We start from the raw sequence: 21,861 nt of genomic DNA, 5'->3' as shown, positions 1-21,861 counted from the left end.
TATAATAAATATCATTGGACAACTCACGCACAGTAATTTAATACCAAACTAAGCATAGCTTGTACTATGGTCCAACTGATGAACATACTTATATACTTTTAAATACATACTTATATGGATAAATTAACAACCAGGCCCTCAAAAAATAGGTATGTAATCACACTAATATTTCTCTAGAATGGGATTTGAACCCACCACACGCAGCGCCAAGGTCATTGCAGTTAGGTTAACCACTGCGCCAAACTTGCAGTTATGAATACACTTGACTACCTAGTTATTTTTTTATCTGGATTTTCGACAAATCATTAACTATTCCTGAGCTGTTACTTGCACTAACAAAATTATATTTATGTTTCGTAGGTATACTTATATGTAAATGGATATTAATTTAAAAGTAGCATCTCGAAGATCGAACCTCAGATCTCATACAATAACCTGACGACATTTAATTAAGTATATAATTTTAAAAATACCGATATAAGGTGCACACGAAATATTATACAAAATTTATATGGTGTTACTTTCAGTATACATTCAAAATTTAAGGTCATGACCAGAATGGAACCTCATGGTACCAAAAATACATAATATATTTGATCTTAAAATATGATTTGTGTGTATCTCTTCACCTTATTTTTAGATTGGTTAGGAGTCGGCTTCTAGCCTAATTTTATTAGACTACTGTTTTGACTAAACTCGAAATCTTTCCGATTTCTAGATGCCTCCAGATGTCTAGTTAAAATCTAAGTAAAAATGTTTGCTCTTCAGCAAAATAAGGTGGGTCCGAAAGTAGTCCCCAGTGATGCACCATTTAATTTTTTAATAGTTCCATTCTGATCTTCCCTATATAATACTTATCAATATAATATATTAAATTCAATACGATATGTGTTCTACAATATGTCTGCTGATATGATACATCTACATATAGATAATTAATCCATTATTTACAATATAAAAAGCATTATTGAATACCTAATAAATATTCGTTGTATCTTATATTATAATGAAATAGCGCATATTATTATTACGAGAAGGAAATTATAGGAAATTATAACTACTATCACATATACTATGATAATATTATAAGCATATGAGTGAGATTAGATTTTTATAATGTGACATTGTATAATAATATTTAAGATACCCTATTATCAATATTGAAAAAAAAGTCACTAAAACCCTTTATGTAATACTTGATATTGATAGTACAGTATAATATACTGTACTCAAAACAGCAGAGATACGGTAGATTGCTTGGAAGATTCTTTTTTTCAACATCTCGCTATATTTGGGCATTTAATCAAGCAATCAATCCCACACATGCATTTTTATCATTAACATTGTTAGGACAATTTGAAAATGAGTCCTCAAAAATATTTCATACAATCTCACATTATACAAACCTGTGCGAACCCTAAGGATAAATAGTAGATAGCTTTGAGCACGGATAGGTCGAAAAGCAGTGACAATCAAGCAACCGGTACTGGCGAGCACAAACGTCGAACTACAACTAAAACTAAAAGTATTTAACTTTGGAATCCTTAGAGACAAACCGATAGTAAATCTCAAAGTTCCCAGTTGGTTGGATGAAATTTCAAATGGGATTTCAGTCTTTTATGTTTAAGATAGCTTTTGAAAATATTTTGTGGTATGATTAACCACTACGTCAAGTTTTTATGATAAAATTTTGAATGACTTTAATAATTTTTGTTCATCTAAATTTCGTGTTTTACAAAAATCAAGTTCGACATTTTGCTCGGCAGCGGAATAAAGGTCAATAAGAATTCAGAAGTAATATACTTTGTCCGTTGCTTCGAAATGTACATGCTTTTTGCCGTGCGTTGGCAGCACGACCAACAACCATCAGGCAGGGTTGCCTTTTTTCACGTTTTTCATTTTCACCACATCGGAACTTTTCACTTCACTTTTTCTAGCACTAGTGACACTTTTATTTACATCTTTATCACTTTTGTTAGCGTCAGTAACACTTTTAGGGTTGTCGAAACCTAAAGGACTTTTTAGTTCATCGTAATCACTAGGTTCGTTTATTTCAGGGATAGGGTTTTTGGTCTTTGGTCCTTCAACGTCCTTGTCTGCCTGTGTAAGCACTTCTTGAACATGGATAGTTAGTTCAGGGCGTACTACTTGTGTGAATGGCAGCAAGGCGCCGGCTACGTCCATCGTGTTGTTGATGTTTCTGTGCCATAGCTCGAGCACAACGCTACGCCGTTGCTACTTGTATCTAGGCGGCCCCAACCAGCCACAACCGAACACCTATAACAAAAAGCACGTGATAATATTTTTCTTAATAAATATTAACTTCTTTTCATTATTCAATATCTAAAAGTTGTCATTATTTCCAATAAGAAATGAATAACTGCTAGAACATAAAAAAACACCTAAAATCTTTTGCTAAAAAATTCAAAATCCAAATAACGATAACTAAACATAACCTGTAATACCATAAAAAAATTTAAAACACTAGATAACATTACAAATCTAGATCACAACAATATAAAACTAGGACAAACACCGAAGTACCGTCACACTCAATTCAAAATGTATCAAGGCTTCAACCTATCTAAAGGAGAATCACCTGCCCTAAATATTTTATTTCTCGGTACCTTCACTTTCTTTTCGTGCAGAATTAAATATTATACCGAATGCTCACGAAAAGGCTTGACCCCGGAAATAGTATGGAACCCCCGTTTCCATGTTTCAATGTACTATGAATTCGTTTGAAACGTATCGAAGTACTTTTTTTATGTTTTTCATGTTTACTATCGCTTCCTGTGTGATTGTGAGAATGTTGTTTATTTAGTTAGAATTGCGGTAAAGTAAGAAATTATTCAGTTGCTACGGTTTTGTAATATTTAATGATTTTCATTGGAACGCTAGTCTGAAATGTACTAAACAATGTCGTCGTATAATAAGCAGTTTTTTAACTATCGCGGCTAGTACGCACATGTAATTGCCTCGATAGAAGAGAAATCTATCATATTGGAAAAGTAGTCTGTCTTATCTTCAATTTACGAAAGTTCATTTTAATCAATACATATTGGTACTGATAGTTGGTTCTGATTACCACAAACTTGAAAGTGGTCTTGTAATCTACTAAAAAAATACATTGATCCTACATTGTCAAGGAAGAAAAATAATCATTTGTAATTTTATAATAACATGTTTTCCCTCCAAATACCTCTTTAATTAAAGATTATAACACAAGATACAAACCTGACAAACCACCAAAGCCAGCAGCAGTAGCAGCATCAACGCGATCAGCCCCCACACCACTCCGAGCTGTGTGAGAGCAAACACGTACAGTGTTCTGTGACACCACTGGTTCGGTTCAAACAGCGTTGGAGCGAAGTCCGGCCACATTATACCGAGCGTCCAGTAGTTGCCGAAGGCGAACCTGAGAAAGAGAATTTCGTTTTAAGTTCTGTCGATACTCTAGATTTTGTTTATGAAAGAGAAGGCTGGGTAAAGAAAAATTTACTTTGTCTACTTCATAATAAGAATCAGGTCGTTTAGAAATAAATTAATCAAAAGCTTTGTCAAATTTTGGCTGCCAAGAAGACTTTCCTGACAGAAAAAATCATTTTCATGATTTGCAGCATTATCATTTGAAGTACGGAAAAGAATCAAATATTTAATTTAACTTTTGATCACTTGCCAGTTTTTTTTATAGGTATGCATGTATGCACAAAATGGGGTTTCTAACATATGAATAGTTCCTTTCCAATATATTTCTGTTATTGATTGAGGAAATAATATCTAAAGACCCTGCAACGTTAGTTTCATTGTTCACAATGTTCACCTGATACAACTGTCACTTTGTATCTAGATTGATCACGTAATTACGGCACCGTCCATATAACACACTAAGGGAATTTGCGGTGAAATTGTTTCAATAGAAATTACACGATGAAATCATATAAAAATGTGTTATTCTTCTGTTTCGTCTTTGTATGAAAAGGTTTTAGCTGACGAAGTTTCTTTGTAGATTTCACACCATTTTAAAAAACTGTAAAGAAATCTCTCAGGTATTTTTATTCTTGCCTCCATTTTCCCATTTTTTGTCATTAATACAATTATTGCACAAAGTAGGAAATACAAAACTAGTTTTTTTAGATTTTAAACTCTTGCACGTCCTTCTTTTTACTCTGTCGTTTATTGTACATAATTAAAATACTTAAAAAAAAATATAATGCCTTCTGTTTTGACATTAAATTCACAATTGAATTGCAAACCATACTAAAACAGGAACAGACTTCTCAGCGTCCATATTTACCTCAATAAGATCAAAATAAAACAAAACCGTGTATCATGAATGTCAAAGGGAAGGCTTGTAAAAATTGTCCAATTAGCGACCGATGGTATCGGCTAACAAAGCAAGCCTTCATCGCATCCCATCGAATTTGCTTTGATGTTTCACAATCTCGATGCCCTGGTGTATTTTTTTCGTTGTTTAATTTTTTGTGACATTTCCGTGTAAAATTTTTTGTATGCCTTTTTCCTATTGTTTGTTTAATCAAAGTAAGGTTACAATGTGTTTTATTTTAATTCATGGTTATATCAAATGTTAAATATAGTCGGAAAAGAATAGAAGAGCGAAAAGGAGTCCCGAATCCCTATGCTTTGCACTGCGGCGTACAGTTTCTGAAAATGATAATAGTGTTACATTTACTTCCACGGCATATTTAATTAATCTCTGGTACGGGAAAAGACCTTTCCCCAGGACAGTCATAAAACAAAAATAATTGATTAATGTTCATTTTATTAACTTTACAGTTTATTTTCCATTTCAGTTTTTCGTTAACAAAACCTTCGTATCTCTTCACCATAGCTTATAAAATAAAAACTTAATCAAATTGATGAACAATATGCAGTAGAAAATACATAAAAAACGATTCCCAGTGTCGAGCTACTCAATCAAACTAAGACAAAAGCAATTTCTCAAACAAATTGCATTTGTTTTTTCGCGTCATGAAACATAATTCAAACTCCCTCCACTATTTCAACAAATAACATTGTTATACTAACTAGTTTGAGTGTAGAGAAACACAGTAATGGAATATTCCCAGAGACTTTTCTAAAACTGTAATAAAATCACTATTGCAAAATAAAAACAATATGTATTTGATTTTTTCATAACCATTTTAGACTAATCTTCGAAACCTCACAGGTTAACAGTAGGTCATAGATAATAATTATTATTTTAATACTAGCTTTTGCCCGAGGCTTAGCCGGAGTTCCGATTTGTGACTAAGGACAAAATTTTCTTACAAACTTTCAGCCCCTTGGGGGAGAGTTCATCAAAATCCTTTCTTAGCGGATGTCTACGTCATAACATCTACCTGCATGCCAAATTTCAGTCCGATCCGTCTAGTGGTTTGAACTGTGCGTTGATAGATCACTATGTCAGTCAGTCACCTTTGAGCTATATTTTATTATATTTTATTTTCGACCCTAAACATTAAATACATACAAAACAGTCATTTCAACAAACATCTATTTCCTAGACTCGATTTAATACATTTTTCTCGTTAACAAAAAAAAATATAATGATAATCAAGCCGGCTTGAAAATGCAGATACTCGTATTGAAAAAGCAGTTTATTGTAGAATGCAAAAGCATATATGGCTAAAGATACGTTTTAAAACCAATATTACCTATGAGTAGTTGAACTTGAAACTTTACCAATAACGAACGGTATCGTGAACGTAGACTAACAGAACAAACCGCAAGCTATCGAATTAAATAAACTGGGCCAATTCTAGAATACAAACACTAGTAATAACAGTACAATAGTGGTTTTGTCTGACTGTGGTCTTCATGCAAAGCCACTAAATATTTCACGCATTAAATTTTTTAAAGAATGGCATTGGCACTATTATGTTCCAAAAAAACATATTTCGCCATTAAAATATTGATGTTCCACAGTCAGGTTTTGCTATACCTATCCTGAGCTTTGTTCTAGAATAAAAAATCCTCAGAATTTGTTTTGCTTCTCAACATTTTTTGACGGTGGTAAAGCCGATGCTAATTTTCTATCAGCTTTCAGCAGAAAATACGCTCTTATGCTATTTTTCTCGAGTAGTAGAGTTAAATTAATTACTCAGAAAAATGCGTTAAAACTCACTACAATACACGGAAAGAATCTTCGGATACATGCAGGTACTCGGAATGTATGATATTTATGGTTATTGGTCATCCATCTACAGAACAGCCTCAGCAAGCACAGCAAAAGTTTAACAAGCACACAAGCAAACTCAGTGGTTCAAACTAGTTAAATTTAATAAAATGTAAAACTAGGTTCAGGTAGAAGTTTTCGTGATTTGTAACGAGTTGCTATTGATTCGTTTGAGAAATGTTTGACCGCGTTTCGTATATTTGTTTTATTTGGTATCGTGACCCATGGAATAGGTAGTTTGCTCGCACGAGAATTTGTTATAAACGTTTTGTAGTTCCATTGTGGAATTTAATTGGATTGTTTAGTACAACTATGAGTTTATAGTTTGTGGTTATGCCTGCTATTGTAGATTATTGTGGTAGATAATTTATAGATATATTATGTGCGATTTGATAGTACCAGTTTGACATTCTAAAAAACTTGAAGAAATTATATCTAGGAAAATAAGCTAGGAGCGCAGATCTGTTTTTATGGAAAGTTGATTATGCTATCAAATTACGCTACATTTTTTGTAGCAGTTCAATAATGCGAATAGTATTTATGAACTGATTCCAGTTTAATAAAATCTTCTTTAAGTTTCGATTAAAACACAAATAAGATCTTCATTGACTCTACAAGGAATTTGTAAACAAAATAAATGTAAAACTATATACATAAAATTGGTCATAAAGTTATTTACTTGAATAATAATTTATTACATCATATCTTGTTCCAGTAGAAACGATTTAAGGCAAGGTAACCCAAAAAACACTACTAACATGCTACAATCTTCTGTTTAAAGTTTAAAGTTTTATTACAAAACAAAGCCGAATAATATAATTTTAACGCAATATCAAAAAGTACTTTTATTATATCAATTTCTTCAATTCAATCATCATTTTTTAATACTTAAACATTTTATCTTTGAGATATCTGTCACAAGTGTCTTGAGAGTTCGTAATCTTTGATTGAGTCTCTCGGGATAACGATCTCTTACTTGAGATGAAAATATTCTCAATTCTACGAAATCATTCAATTTCAAGAACCAATATAAAGGTCAGTAATTCGATGTAGCTCCTACGTAATGTTATTTTGACGGCTTCACTTAGAAGCTTTAGGTAGAATTGTGTACTTTGTACGTCTATAGACAACGCTAGTAGCTAGCTCGTAAAATTTGTTTTTAAACATTTTTAAGTGCGGTTCATAAATTAGTCCTCACTGCATTAATTAGTGCTCGGCTTAAGCTCTGTTTGTCTAACTTGGACCTTAACGGATATTATTATTTCCATCTTTGTGCCATTGTCGGTCATGTCACGTAATACTTGCTGAAACACTTGACTCAAGTGCTGTTGTAATTATTATAATTTCATTTATTACGTTTATTTGATACTCATTGTGTGTATATGCGTTTTTTATTGTCTTAATCTATTGTAATTTATTTAAAATCGATCATTGCAATCAACACTGCAATGACAGCAACATTATACACTGACTCATTTATAATCGTAATACACGCTAAAACCTTAGTCTACTAATAAAAAATATTTAATGTAAGCTTCAAATATTAAACTTCAAGCAGATAAAATTAAGAAATCGCCGGAAATTAAATCAGTAATAATATGAAAACTCCAAATATACAACCCTTTTACAATCTCATAACATTACTAAAATAATATTTGTTTACAAAACTCTAGCGTTCAGAGTTGTAGGCTGTATTCAAAGTTCCGCCGTCATATCCTTGAGGGAGCCTTCACAATATTATGGTAAACAGTTCACAAGTTATTTGTGTGTTGTAAACTCAGGCTTGGGATCAAGTTGATTTTCTAGGCATTGAAGCGTTTCGCTGCTTTACAATGTTGGAATCAAATGTCTGCTGCTAGTTTGGATGTTTTCTTTACTTTTTGGATTCTTAACTGTTGCGTTTGACAACCTTTTTTAAAATCAGGTGTTTCATTATTGGACAACTACTGTAGTTTTTTACATGATAAGAATAGTATCTAGCTATTTAACTTTTTAGTTATTTTTAAATCCAATCTTTCACCGAATATAAATAAAACAGTATTTTAAAATTACGACGATTTTAACTTTCATTTGAAGATTAGAAAATTTTCTCTCTCACACACCACAAGATCGAAATTATACGTATGCTAAATATCCACATAAGTACTGAGTTTCGCGATAATTTGACTCAAACTCGATCAAAAATATGCAGGAACTGTTACACTCAAAATTAGCCATTGTAAAGAATTTCACTCGATCGAGATATCGTAACGAGTCGCAAATCATGACTCTATCGAATAGCAATCAACAGTCAGTCATACAGTCACACCTGTTTTGTATTATCTCTTTACAACTTACCAAGACAACAGGAACCCAGTAAGCAAATAAGCCAGGATCCTCTCAGGCACGCTGGCTGAGGAGTTAGAGTTCCGACTGGCGAGCTGTGCCCACAGCAGCCAGCAGATACCAGCGCCAGCTGCTGCTCCCCCCACCACCATGTACACAGGGATCCTGGGCTCGGCTGGACAGTCGCGGATGTAGTGGACACCTGAGAAAGAAAGAATTAGTCAGGATTTTGAAGGAACATTCGGAGTGTACAGTTTTTGACTTCTGCTACTAAGAGTGTCAAATTATTCCAATTTTTTTCCGAAATGGGGTTGAATAAAACTTGTATTGACATCAACATCATAAAACATATTTTATTAATGGTTTAAATATATTTTGGAGTGTTTATTTTAAGGCATCTTTTGTGAATAATTAAGCAGCATTTGATAGAAAAGTTTAACTAAAAAATGGATTGATAATAATTTGGAAAACCAATTAGGAAATGGTTAACGGGTGACACAACTTTATAGTAAAGTAGGTATTTAAGTACTTGTATCCAAAGACACATAAACCAAATACACAATAACACGTGCAGTCAGGTTATAGATGTTCAGTCAAACCCCTTCTTCTTATCGTATGGTTAGTGGTCAACCTAGTGTTAAAGTTGTTCAAGCCGCCCGAAGGATTTTGACGGCTTAACGACTGTAATCTTAATTGATAACAACCGGGACCGACTTTTTACATGCCTTCCAAAGCACGGAGACGCCCAGTTCAAATACCACTATACGGTCACCCATCTATGCAATGAACGCGCCAAGGTTTGCGTAACCCACAGTCCCCACAGATCGTTTAAGGACCGGTGAGTGCAACTGGCTTTGGGCGCCTCTATCTAGTTAACCTACGGCTACACCATAGTTCCCAATAGATAATTTCCCTCACAAGCCTCGTACAATTGGGCGTAATTTCAGTTCTCGTTGGAACTGAATTACACCCGTACGCACCCGGATTATCCGGCGCGTTGATTAAACTCCACCTGACTGTACAAATGTTTACCTTCGCCGATCGATTACCAACGGTAGGGTGATTTTTAACAGATTTTTATTGGTGAAATACGAAAATTTATTGGTAGGATTTTGTTAATAAAATTTGGGAGAAACGGACTCTTTAATTAAGTAGGGTTTATAGAAGTAATTACCTCAGATTTTAATGGAGTAGTATGTTAACTCTGTTTTTCCTTACATGAACTTAATTCAGTTGTTCCTAATGTCACTTTTATAAATATCTACAAAGATCAGATAAAATTATTTTAAACTCATTTTTACTCTGAAGTGTTGTATCACCATTAATGAACATTAGTAAATTTAATGATTCTAACAGATTAACCCCATTAGTAGTTTATCTATTCAATAGCGTTTAAGCTCATATAAAAATGAATAGATAAACTACCGCTAAGTGTGCCTCAGAAATGGGACATTAGTCATTCACTGACGGTCTAGACTGACTGGATAATCAAACCTGAAACTATTAAAAATGAAATTGCAAACACAACCAATTTACGCAACCACCAGTATAAATAACGATTCTATCAAAAATACATGTAAAACCAATAGGTACAAAAAAGTGGGTTCAAAACATATTGAACAAGGGTTTGTTCAGTAAAAACTGTTCTTTATCGGTGCAGGTGTTCGTTGTGGTTGTCTCTTTTTTGTTGGTTACGTATAGATGTAAAAAATAAAACTTATGTGCGGTTTTGAACAAATGTTTTCCTTTTTGTTTTTGACTGAACAAAACTTGTTTTGCAAGATGTTTTTCTGTGAACATCAACTTGTGTGTACAGTTCAGAACAAAAACGCATAAGTCTTGTCAAATTTTTTTAACTTAAAATTGAAAAATTCATTACATTTTGATTTACTAATTGATAACTCTTCTTTCAAGGCTTTATACTCTATCCGAAATTGTAGAATCAGCAATTGTAACGTCTATCTTAGAGCCTGTCCAGATGAAACGTTTTACGCGCGAGTGGACTCGCGCGTAAAACGCTTCATCTGGACAGGCTCTTAGTGTCAACATTTGTATTAAGTTATTGAATAATTCGATTTCATTTCACCAATTAACAAAGTCATTAAAATAATTGCGACGTAAGCGTAGTTGGTCCATAACAGTGTCACAAAAAAGTTAAAACTGATAATTGCTTTGGAAACCCAATAGGCCTTTGCTCAGCAATTGGACACAGAAATAGACAAGTAAAAAAAACCTGTCTAGTTTCCCTACACATATTTGTGCTTGTGACTGTACATTGAACACGTTTGTTGAACTTATGTTATAAATCAACGTTTCTTTGTACAGTCGCCGAGTTATTTTCGTTAGTTGACCGGTCACGTGCGGGACAACTGTTTCATAGGGACTGCAATTTATTCGCCCCGTTATGTTTCATATTATGTATTAACGTGATCTAGAGGGAATATGTAGAAAGTCGTAGGAAATTTGGTATAAAAGTTATGTACGTAAATTATTTCCTTTTTGAGATAAGTTTTATGTGTTTGCTGTGCTGTCTTATTGCTGTTAACAAAGTAAAATCTTTACTAATATGTGAAAATCTTTCTGTTTGAACTTAAATCTTTAACGTTAATCCACAATTGAATTAATTATGAAGAAGAAAGCTTGTTGATGTATTGCCACAAAAAAATGTCTCTAATTACGCGTAGGTCAAACCGCATACTATTAACATATCTTTTGGTTTATACTATAACTTCATAAAATCAATGTCGTCAAGAGTTTGAAACTGAGATTATAATTGAGTCATACGTTTTTTTAAAATAAAACTATCTTTGTTCTAAGACATTATCTTCGTTCGTATGCAGCTAATAAACTAGTTTTGTTTACAACCTAATCAAGTGGATAGAATAATTTAAATTAATTAATGTATTCTACGGCGTGTCTGTATATCGTCCCCGTAGAGCGAAAAATCACTAACTAACACTTAAGTGATTTTGAGATACGAGGTGTTTTATGTCTTAAATGACAAAAAAAAATATAACTTTTTTCGGAGATTAGTTATCGATGCATGAAAGGTTTTGTTTTGAAGATATATTAATTAAGTATATGTTATATGTATTAAACCACGAAAATAGTATATAAATTATTAACTGTAAAGGATAATTTGTTTTACCCCAAGGTTTTCCTATTTATCTGTCACTTAGTTACTTTTCACATGTAGTTAGTTAGTTTTCGCATCAGCATTTAAATATTATACTAGTAACTAAAATCAGTTAGTTATTTTAGGAGTAAAACATATTTTACATAACTATGTCTAAATAAAATACCCAACTAAATAGACTTTGCTTATTTATTAATTTATTGCCTAATTTAAAACTAGTGTCCTATCAGTTGAAAAGTATAAAAGTAAAACGACATTCTTAGGCAACATTTATTGAAAAAAAAACTGTCTTTAAGTATACAAAACCTAATTAAAACATAATGAACAAGAACACGTTACAAAATCATCAATAGAACAGCATTAATGATGTAGCCACATCATTTTCCTCTTCTTCCTCGAGCTCAGTGACGTCAGGCTCACATAGCCTATCCAACACATCGTTACTAACAGGTAAAGATTCATACCAAGGATAAAGTTCGCTTAGTATGACACCTTTGACACAAAGATTTAACAAATCTTTCCTTGCAGGGGTGTATTTACCCTAGGGCTAGAAGGGCTATAGCCCGGGCCGGTTTCCTCTCTTGGGTCTGCATCTTGTCGGGGCTTAGTAGAATTGAAAGGTTGGGGAAACAGTGATCGCGAGTAACAAAAAATTACTGCGCGTGTCCCTCTGTTTGCAGAGGACCCAGGTGCGGGACAGGTGAGCCGTCAGTGGGAGGACGGGCTCAGTAGGCACTCACACTGCCCCGAGCTGACGAAGAGCCAGGCCGCTGCCGCCCTCGTCAACCGTCGGTTATCGTAAATCCGTCCATCCTTGACCGAGGGCCTTGCCTTAACCGGCTGGGTCGCGAGAAGACTACCTCTGTGAAAATCCCGAGTAACTCCAGCAGTGGCGCCCCCTTTAGGGGCCTTGCGTGGTCAGAGTTCATTCGCTTTGCGGGGACCCCCGCGCCAGAAAAACCAGACGCAAGCGGCCACTGGGGCACCTCCCGCCCTCCAGTAGTATAAGGGTCACCGGATTATGGGGCCTCTACCTCGGTGGAACGATACTTGCCACCACACTCGCGGGAACTGTTTGGATAATATAAATTTGAAAACGAACCCAAATGATGTAAGTGGGAGAGGCGAGAAGCTCAAACCCGAGGAGATCGGGGGCAAGAAGCCCAGCCGTATTGACTGCATAGCATAGTTGCGGAGGGTCGGAGCACGCCCAGTTTTAGCAAGTGTCAGACAATGACCCTAAGGAGAAATTCACCATCCAGCTGGCGGACACCATCCTCACTCACCACTAGGCAGTGGTGGAGGTGGCCGACAAATCCGGTCACCTCAAGGGTGACCTTTATAAAGTCCCTCAAAGACGCTGCCAGGAACGTCAAACTGGCAGTGTCGGAGTCGAGCAGGCAGTATGCCACGAAGGAGAATTTGGCGCGTCAGGCCCAGAATTATCGCTTGCAAGAGGAGGTCGATCACATGTCACAGGCAACGGCATCAACCCCCGCGCCAGAAAAACCAGGGGCAGCGTCCTCAGCTGTACCTGCTAACGCATTCGCCACGCCACCGCCACCGCACCGCAGCTCACAGGTCTCCGGACCCCTTGGTCCGGAGACCTGTGAGCTGCGGTGCGGTAGCTGAGAAGCAGGGTAAACAGCCGCGTCTTACAGTGCAGTGGCTTCCAAACCGCCGTTCACTAAACCGACGGCTGCCAAAGAGTAGCAGTTCGTCGGGAAAAATAGCAAGGCGCCCAAGGCTACGGAAGCCGACAAAAAGGGCAAGAAAATCAAAATCAAATCATTTATTCATTTAGGTCAAATATTGACACTTATGATAGTCGTTACAATTACTGAATCTACCACTAGCTCGCAAAGGGGGTAGAGCCTTATGAGAAGATCTAGCAAGAAACTCACGGCCACTCTTTTCAATCGCCAAAAGTTTTACAATGTGGTTGATACAATAATTGATCATGCGAGGAGCTGCCAACAATCAGCGATATAGACTAAACGTCAATTAAGGAAAATGAATATAGTTAGGTTATTTATTAGTCTCTGATCATACCGTATGTTGGGAGCACCTACTAGCATGTGATAATAAGAATATGGGCAACAAGTGAGCACATTGGTTGTGAACAATATAAAAGAAAAAAAGTGACAGTTTTATGATTAACATCAAATTGTATGTAACATCACCTATTTGCATCATTAAGTGCCCATATTTTACAATATTTAGACCTACTGCTACTGAGTTTATACAATTTATGGCAAAGTTCCCTAATTTCAAAGAATCCTAATCAAGCGAGCGACTATTCCCAAGAGCTATTGTCGTTTAGATACTCATCAATTCTGTAATAAAAGAAGGAGGAAGAAGAAGGCGCCCAATCTTCGGGCTCCAGCTGCAGCTGAAGGCGGCAAAAAGCGGTGCGACATATAGAGACATTATTAGGGACGCAAAGGACAAAATAAACCAAGCCGACAATGAAATAGTCCGCTTCGGGGTTGCGGCTACGGGAGCTCGAATGTTGAGCTCCCAGGGGTCAGGGACCGGAAAAGCGGATGCCCTGGCCTCTAAATTGAGGAAAGTTATCGGGGAGGACACCTTCCGAGTGTCCAGGCCCACAAAGACCGCGGAACTGAGCATTACAGATCTTGACGACTCAGCCTGCCCAGAGGAGGTGAAGGTCGATTAAAGCCGATTTAATAAATAAAATTGATCAGGACAATGTAAAAAACTAATTAGTTAAAAATGAAAATAAAGTTTAGTTTTTTCATTCCTTGATGGGGCGGAAAGCTAGCGGAGCCCAGGGCACGCCATCTTAAAATACGCCTCTGCGTATGACTGCAATAATGCGCGGGCGCGGCGAGGGTCCTAAGGTCAAAGGGCGTAATCTCACTAAGTAGCATCGTATCACGGGACATAGTTACCAACCTTTCATCTAGTAGTGTTTTTGCTGAGTGAAAAGTAGCCAAAACATTTTAATTATAATACTCTAATGTGTTATGTCATCTACAGTCAGGGAAAATATTAACCAGAACACTATAGTTAGTTGTCGTTTTTTCTTTTAAACTTCTGGTCTTAAATAATATAGCTCGAAAAATAATTAATGGTAGTTAGTTACTTTTCGCACAAAATATCACATACAATAAAATTACTAAGTCACTTTGATGAGTTTTCGCATTACAATTTTTTAAGACATGCCTATAGGGAGTAATGCGGAAAAAGTAGATAAGGAACTTTAATGCGTCAGTATCTTTTTCAACAAAGAAGAGAAAAAGTAATCAGGTGACTTAGTTACTTGTAACTCAACTGTCACAAATCAAATAATGTACTTAATTAAGTCTCGCGATTTAAATTTTTCTAAATAATTACGTTATGAATACGAGAGTAAGACAGAAATATGGAGAAAAAATTACTGATTTTATTGGTATCTATAAGTCGATTTTGAACATTTTGCTACTTAATGACTTTTCGTTCTACGGGGACGATATTATGAGTTATACTTCGTTGCAGCTTCTGTGAAATTAATGTATTTGATGCCGTTATGTTCAGCCAAGTATACAAGCAACTGTTGACTATTTTGAAGTCTGAATTAACTGAAGAAAGAGAGCTATTTGAGCGTCTTTTTATTCTTAGTGAATGATTCTGATTATGTCAGTTCATTAATTTATCGTTCTAGCTTACGCTAATATTAAACTAACCTTTAAATGTGTATAATAATAGTTTATTATTTTGTTATTCATTCGTTTTTAAATAGCATCACAGTCAGAATAGTCGTAAAAAGATTATGTCCATGCTTTTAACTGCTTCTTAACTAAATATTTTAAACCAATTTCACAAAAGAGAAAAACATTTTCTCTCACCACATTTTCTTATAATACTTTTCTCAACGAGTGTGCTTACTATAAGGAATTTATCTCGAGTACATGGCAGGTACAGTCGCGCAGATAAAGCTTAAAACAAAGTTGACATAAATCTGATAAGTCCGGCGGAGATGCGACGCTAATGAAATTACAAAGTGACAGCAAAAATGGCGACGCGACTGTACCGCAAAATACGGAGTTTTATGAATAAGTTTATTGATTAAACGCTGAGTGAGTGAAAAGGGTAGAGTGAGATGTGAATTAGATTTTTTGACATAAAACGGGTAATGAATTTGCATCTTTTTGTCTTAGAAGTGAAAATAAAAACTAAACTATGTTTTTTATTTATATTTATATGAACCATATTATAATTCAAAGCCTAAAATCGTTCGAGACCGATTCACAACGGCAGAACAGCCACGAATCAAAAAAAATATGCATAAATTAGAATCATAAATTGTATCGTGGGCAAAAACAACGAAAGACTACGAGCAAAGCCGCATATATAAACTAGTTGGTACCTATATAAGACAACTAACTAAACCATACGAGTACCTATCACGTTTGTATAGTAATATCTTCTTATCTACGAGTACAACACCAGTGTAGTGGTCAAAGGAGAGAAAATGTCCGAGCTTTCTTAATAATACTCAACGAGAGCCTTTTATTCTTTACTCTGTTTTTCTTTTAACTAGTACTCTATTAAGCGAATAGTTTTGGTTACTAATAATTCTTCTATTTCAACACACATTATTTTCGAAATATTTAATTATTCATATGTAAGTAACGTGGTTTAGAAACATACAGTTGCGAGTGAGAAGAAAGCTTATATTACTGGACAAACATTGCATATCAGTGATAAATATCTACGTACATATACGTATCACGCGTCTTATATTCAGAGTTGTTGGCGAAGTGTATGAAATGCTCCTGTTTTTTACTATTTACAATGTTCATTCCATGTATTTCAGTGAGAGCCCATTTTCAGCTCTCAGTCTTTCATTTTCAAAAATCTAGAATATATACAACATAGCACTTCTCCCAAGCACACAATACACTACCTCCCATTACGCAGAGGCAGTTAATATCTACACAATTTTTATATTTTTGTAATATATCAAAAGTAAAACTTAAAACTTTGAATGCGTTGTTTGCGACTTAGTTTTTGTTCAGTGACATTATAAGTTGCAGCCTCTTAATCCTTTAAGCTAGAACGAATGGGATTACCAAGGATTATACTCGACTTTGTTATTAAAATGTGAGTTTTTAATCGTGAAATATTTAGTATTGTCTGAATTTTCGGTTATTTTTAATCACATTGGCATTGAAATAGTATTTTTAATGACGTTTAAGTATTAAAGACTTCTACAAGCATATGGATATTGACATCTGTATTTAGTACTGATCTTATATGAGGTTAAAAGTTCCTCTTATTGTTTCTTCTTTATATTCTTCTTCTTTATAGCATAAATAATTTAATAACTTTTACAGGCTCGATATGCTTTTCAAAAATTGAGGATTCCACTCTTTTCTAACGTTAAAAAAGAGATATCAATTCATAAAAAGCCAAATATATCATCTTGTTTATTTCTATAAATTACTATATGACTAGTAAACATAACAAAGAAATCGAACATAATACTCTTTTTCAAGCAGGTATAAATAATAAACCCAAATATGAGCAAAAGCTTAACATAGAAAATGTAATTAAAAATCTGTTTTATAATTAAAACTTACCCATAATAAGCATAATAACCGGCAGTGTGGACAGGCAAGCGAGGAACACCGTCATCACGACTGAAACAAAGGCTTTCATTAACACCATATCGAGTTGTACCATCTTTTTCATATTTTTTGTTAGCTACATACGTTCTAATAAAGGACACCATTCGACACGACGCATTTGACGGGTACTGCTAAATTAAATGTGGGGGAAAAGGGTTGGATAGTGAGTTGGTTTTGCTAAAAATATTTTTTTAGTCTGTACAAAATTGTACTCGTACTGGCAAAAAATGGATCATAGATTGACGATTTCTGGTTGATGTGAGCATATATCAGTAAAATATTGATATTGTAAAGGAAAGGAGGAAAGGTGAGACTGGAAGCCGACTCTAACATAGTTTGAAAGATAGGCTAGGCAAATAAGAGTTTTCCTTCAAGATATTTTTTTCCACCCTTTATAAGTAAGGAACTACTCGTAACTTATTGACTGACTGATCAACTTATTTAACTTTAAGAAAGATTTAGATGGTTTTTAATTTTATTGAAAATTAAAATGAATATACGCTTACTTCAATATTTCAACTCTTTTTTTTATTCCACCCTTTGAAATCCACGAGTTTAGAGTTACGAACAAAAACGTTTTTTTAGAGATAACATTTAAAAGACGGTTGTAACATTTAAAAGGCAATTGGGGTTAATATGTAGGCAAGGGTTGTAAAAAGGAGTTATGGTTGTGGCTATTTAGCTCTGCGGCAAAAGCGAGTACGACAAATGGTACTACAGAACATGGCTAAATTCAACATGTCCAGTATTTTGTTGTATTTTACTGTTGAGTTTTTTCGAATAAAACAAGGGTAAGGATTTTTCACTATTTATTTTCTAAAATTGTTTATTTTTCTAAAACATCAAGTGTCAATAATTAAAAATCAAATAAATTAACCAAGCCTTAATCGAGTACTAATTAGGAGTAAAATGCTATTTTATTCTATCATTTTCTTGGCTAGCGCATTTCAGGGCCCTATTGCTAGAAGAGGCCCTCCCTATTGTGCCAAATTACCATGGTGAATCGCTGCGTCGTAGTTTTTATCTGTTGCAGAAATTTTCATGTATTTCAGACATATATCATCTAATGATGATAGTCCCAACTTTCAATACATAAAAACAATACCCTCTCTGCAATAAAGTATTCGTAACTTATGATTAACACTAGTCTAGTAAAATAATTTATAAGAAATACTTACTAGTCCTATTCATAATCTTAGCAGCTCTGCACACAAAGTCCACGGTGCCCGAGGCCTCCATATTCGCGTCTTTGAGCTGGTAGGCCACAGAGCCGTAGGTCGTGAGCCCCATGCCGAGGCCGAGCCCGCGGCTGTCGCTGTATTTCGCCTGCTCGCCGCAGAGACGGCGCTGTTCGTCGCCGGAGACCTGGTAAGAGAGGATAACTTTAAATAATGGTAATCGTGAAAATGTGGGCTTGCACAAATGAAATTGCAAAGCCAATAGGACCATTTTAGCTGTTGATTTAAGTCCAGTGTAGTCGTTAATGGTCTTCGAAAGGCCCATATTTTTTACCATTTATTTATTTATTTATTTATTTTATTTCTTAACAATTTTTACATTGTGTTGAAAGTTAGACTTATAATAAAAAAGTAATAAAAATAATAATAACCATAACATCACTAATAAATTACAAGATTAATATTTACCAATATTTACGTGTCTTCTCACGGAATAAGGGTAGGGCGGGTTAGGGTTTTGCATTCCTTAAAGAAGGTTGCATCACGATGTTTTCCTTCACCGTTGGAACGAGAGATAATTATTTCTAATACACACAACTTTGAAGAGTCATCGGTGTGTTGCCTGGGGTTCGAAACTGCAACCACTTGAGTCGGAGGTACCAACTTATACCACACGTATAGGGTTAAATGATACAAGATTCTCAAAATCATGTTTTATTTACCTTAGTTTTCTTGATTGCTACTTATTTAGGCACTTGGCAACAAGAAACTTAATTTAAATCTTCCGACATGATCCGAAATCTTAATGTCTTTGTTATAAACAGTGTAGGTACATTAATATTCTCAACTAGTTCTGTCTTTAATTAACTCTTCACTGAAAGCAATTATTTTGAACTTGTGTCTTATAAAGCCTTTAAGACTTACTAAGAATGTTATTAGTTTTAGTGGTTTCCTAAAATTAAACCGATTTTATACTATAACTAATAATATACTTATTTGAACCTACTACTGTTTTATTGTTGCTAGGTCCCCTCTCAATTTGAGGGAGGGTTTTGCCCCTGGTTCTAACACGGCAGCCAAGTGAGAGTTAGGGACTTGGCAACAAGACTTCTCACGGGCAACAGCTTTTCCGAAACGGTGGTAGATTTAAAATACTATGACGATTTCAAATACTTGTCAAAAGTTTATGACATAAAACTTATTTGACTTAAAAAAGAAATGTATTAATTAAACAATTTAAAGGCATGCAAGGTTTCATTACAAGGTTTTGTTTCACCATTTGAGCACAGCAAATTATTATACTTTTACGAATTTAAAATTAAATACGAATACCAACTGAAGAGGATAATATAATAAGAAATTATAATTACACAACGTTTTTAACTTGTAATCATTCAAAATATATCTAAATACCACCAATATAAAACAGATCACAATATACGGACATTAGTTCAAATCCACATAAACGTGGGTAATAAAAGCGTGTAATTACCGTGATTGAATGTAATCGGTACAAATATTTACTTCATTAGTTTCTCATTAATCGCATTGCATATTATATGCGTGATTAGTCACACGCAAACAACAAATTATTCATTATTATTTAGAACTAATAGCGTCCGTTTAGATCCAAATTAAACTACATGTAAAAAGGTGTGTTATATTGTTCCTATTGGTAAATACTGAAATAAGACTTCTAAATTTTAAAAGGAAAATGTCGTGATGAAATCTTGCATGCTTAAAAGTTTTTTATACATTTCTTTAGTTCTTAAAGGAAGGAGAAACATTACAATCTATTATAATCATCTTTAGTGTAAACATGCGAGGTCTGTTTAATTTAATTCCGATTAAGTTAGGGACTCAGAGAAGCGTTTTCCTATCACTACCGGCTAGCGACAACCGACTAGCTCTCATCAATTTTTAGTGAGAGGGTAGGATTTGATCGGCACTATAGAAAATATTTCAGCAGTGCATTTTAAATGCGAAATTCTCTATATTAGATAGTACTAACCATTGAGAATCACTCTACTGATCAGTTTTTCATACAAAGTTATATCAAGATAGTCGGTGTTCGATAGTGGATAGTGGTAGGCAGTCACCACTGTGGAAGTTTATTTTAGCTGAAAGCGTATGTTTAATGTCAGAGGTATAACCCTGTTCCTCATTACCACATTGTTAACCTGTAATTATAATGTAAATTGTGTGTTTAACGCAAAAGTTAGCGTTATCATCATCAAGTTAAAAATTAACGTCCGTATGTGTGTCTCGCGGGAAATTTACGCTTGTTTTCATATTAGACTTGTATGCTAAATTATAAAATAAGGGAAACCTTGAAAATTTTAAATGTGAGTTGTCTAGCTGCTAGTGTTTTTTAAAAGCATACAACAACTTGGCCCAAAACAACTATTTGTGTATTTCACAATTCAATAATTGTCTGTGTAAGAATCGAACTCAGGCCCTCCGACTCGATGGTAGTGGCGGGTCAACCTTGGATATGTTCGGTCATCATTTTGACATCCTTATCGTTCCAAGAGAATATTTTTCCTGAGTTTCATTTTGTTATAAGAATATTTTGTTATTATTGGCTCATTTTCGTATGTGAGTATAAAGAAAGTAGAAAAAGAAATATTTTTCTAATACTCGACTAAAACCCCCCTCGTCTCAAATCAATTCAATACAATTCAATACAATTCAATTTATTCAAATAAATTAATACATAAAGTTTAATATAAGTCTTATAGTTAGAATATTAGGTAGGTACATAATAAAAACATAGGGAGCCTGTATTAGGATAAATAAATCCTGTATCACAGGCTCTTAGATACGGCGAGCGTTATTGATAAAAAACAAAAATTTACTTATACAATATTTAGATATTAAATAATAATAGTTAAAATTTCTGGCAAAGTAAAGTTTAGATAGCACTACAAAACTGTATCATACTCCAGACCAACAAGACATTATTCCCCAGCTCCCGTGCTAGGTTTGTACCTGTGTTACGGTGAGACAGAGAACAAGGCCGTCAGAGTCTTTGATAACACAATTATTGCAGTACTATGTTAATATAAAGATTATAATGGACCTATACACTATCATTATATAAAAATGACAAAATATGCTAATATGTAACTTAAGTAACGAAACATGTATATTGAAACAAAAATAAAAATCTAGGTCAAGCATTTAATGACGCAGTTCAGAAATTTGCTAACTAAGGAATCGAGTGTAAGTGGGTCAGTAGTGTTTGATGGAATGTTTACATTGGTGAAAAATGAAGTAATATAATAATGAAGTACAAAGTTCACACACATAATTATTACGAAAAATAACTTAATTAAACGCCTATGCACCCTCATAATCAACAGAGTTGATGTATCTCTGTTCAGC

At 34.5% G+C, this 21,861-nt stretch overlaps 1 protein-coding gene across 2 annotated transcripts in view; it reads right to left on the bottom strand.

Annotated features, from left to right (window-relative positions):
• Window positions 1–2,151: 2,151 nt before the first annotated feature.
• Window positions 2,152–21,861, bottom strand: part of LOC142976025 (uncharacterized) — a 118,477-nt gene continuing 98,767 nt past the window's right edge. For both annotated transcript variants that reach the window (XM_076119220.1, XM_076119219.1), the window contains exons 5-9: window positions 18,475–18,661; window positions 17,249–17,308; window positions 8,537–8,726; window positions 3,238–3,418; window positions 2,152–2,277 (exon numbers count right to left, since the gene is read on the bottom strand). In XM_076119220.1, coding sequence (XP_075975335.1) covers window positions 2,236–2,277; window positions 3,238–3,418; window positions 8,537–8,726; window positions 17,249–17,308; window positions 18,475–18,661 — 660 coding nt within the window. In that variant the 3' untranslated portion in view covers window positions 2,152–2,235. The remainder of the gene's footprint in view (window positions 2,278–3,237; window positions 3,419–8,536; window positions 8,727–17,248; window positions 17,309–18,474; window positions 18,662–21,861) is intronic.

Source organism: Anticarsia gemmatalis, chromosome 10, assembly GCF_050436995.1.
Source record: "Anticarsia gemmatalis isolate Benzon Research Colony breed Stoneville strain chromosome 10, ilAntGemm2 primary, whole genome shotgun sequence".
NCBI classification, from domain to species: Eukaryota; Metazoa; Arthropoda; class Insecta; order Lepidoptera; family Erebidae; genus Anticarsia; species Anticarsia gemmatalis.
Note: the sequence above shows the minus strand (reverse complement) of the source record. Positions and strands in the feature narration are given on the sequence as shown.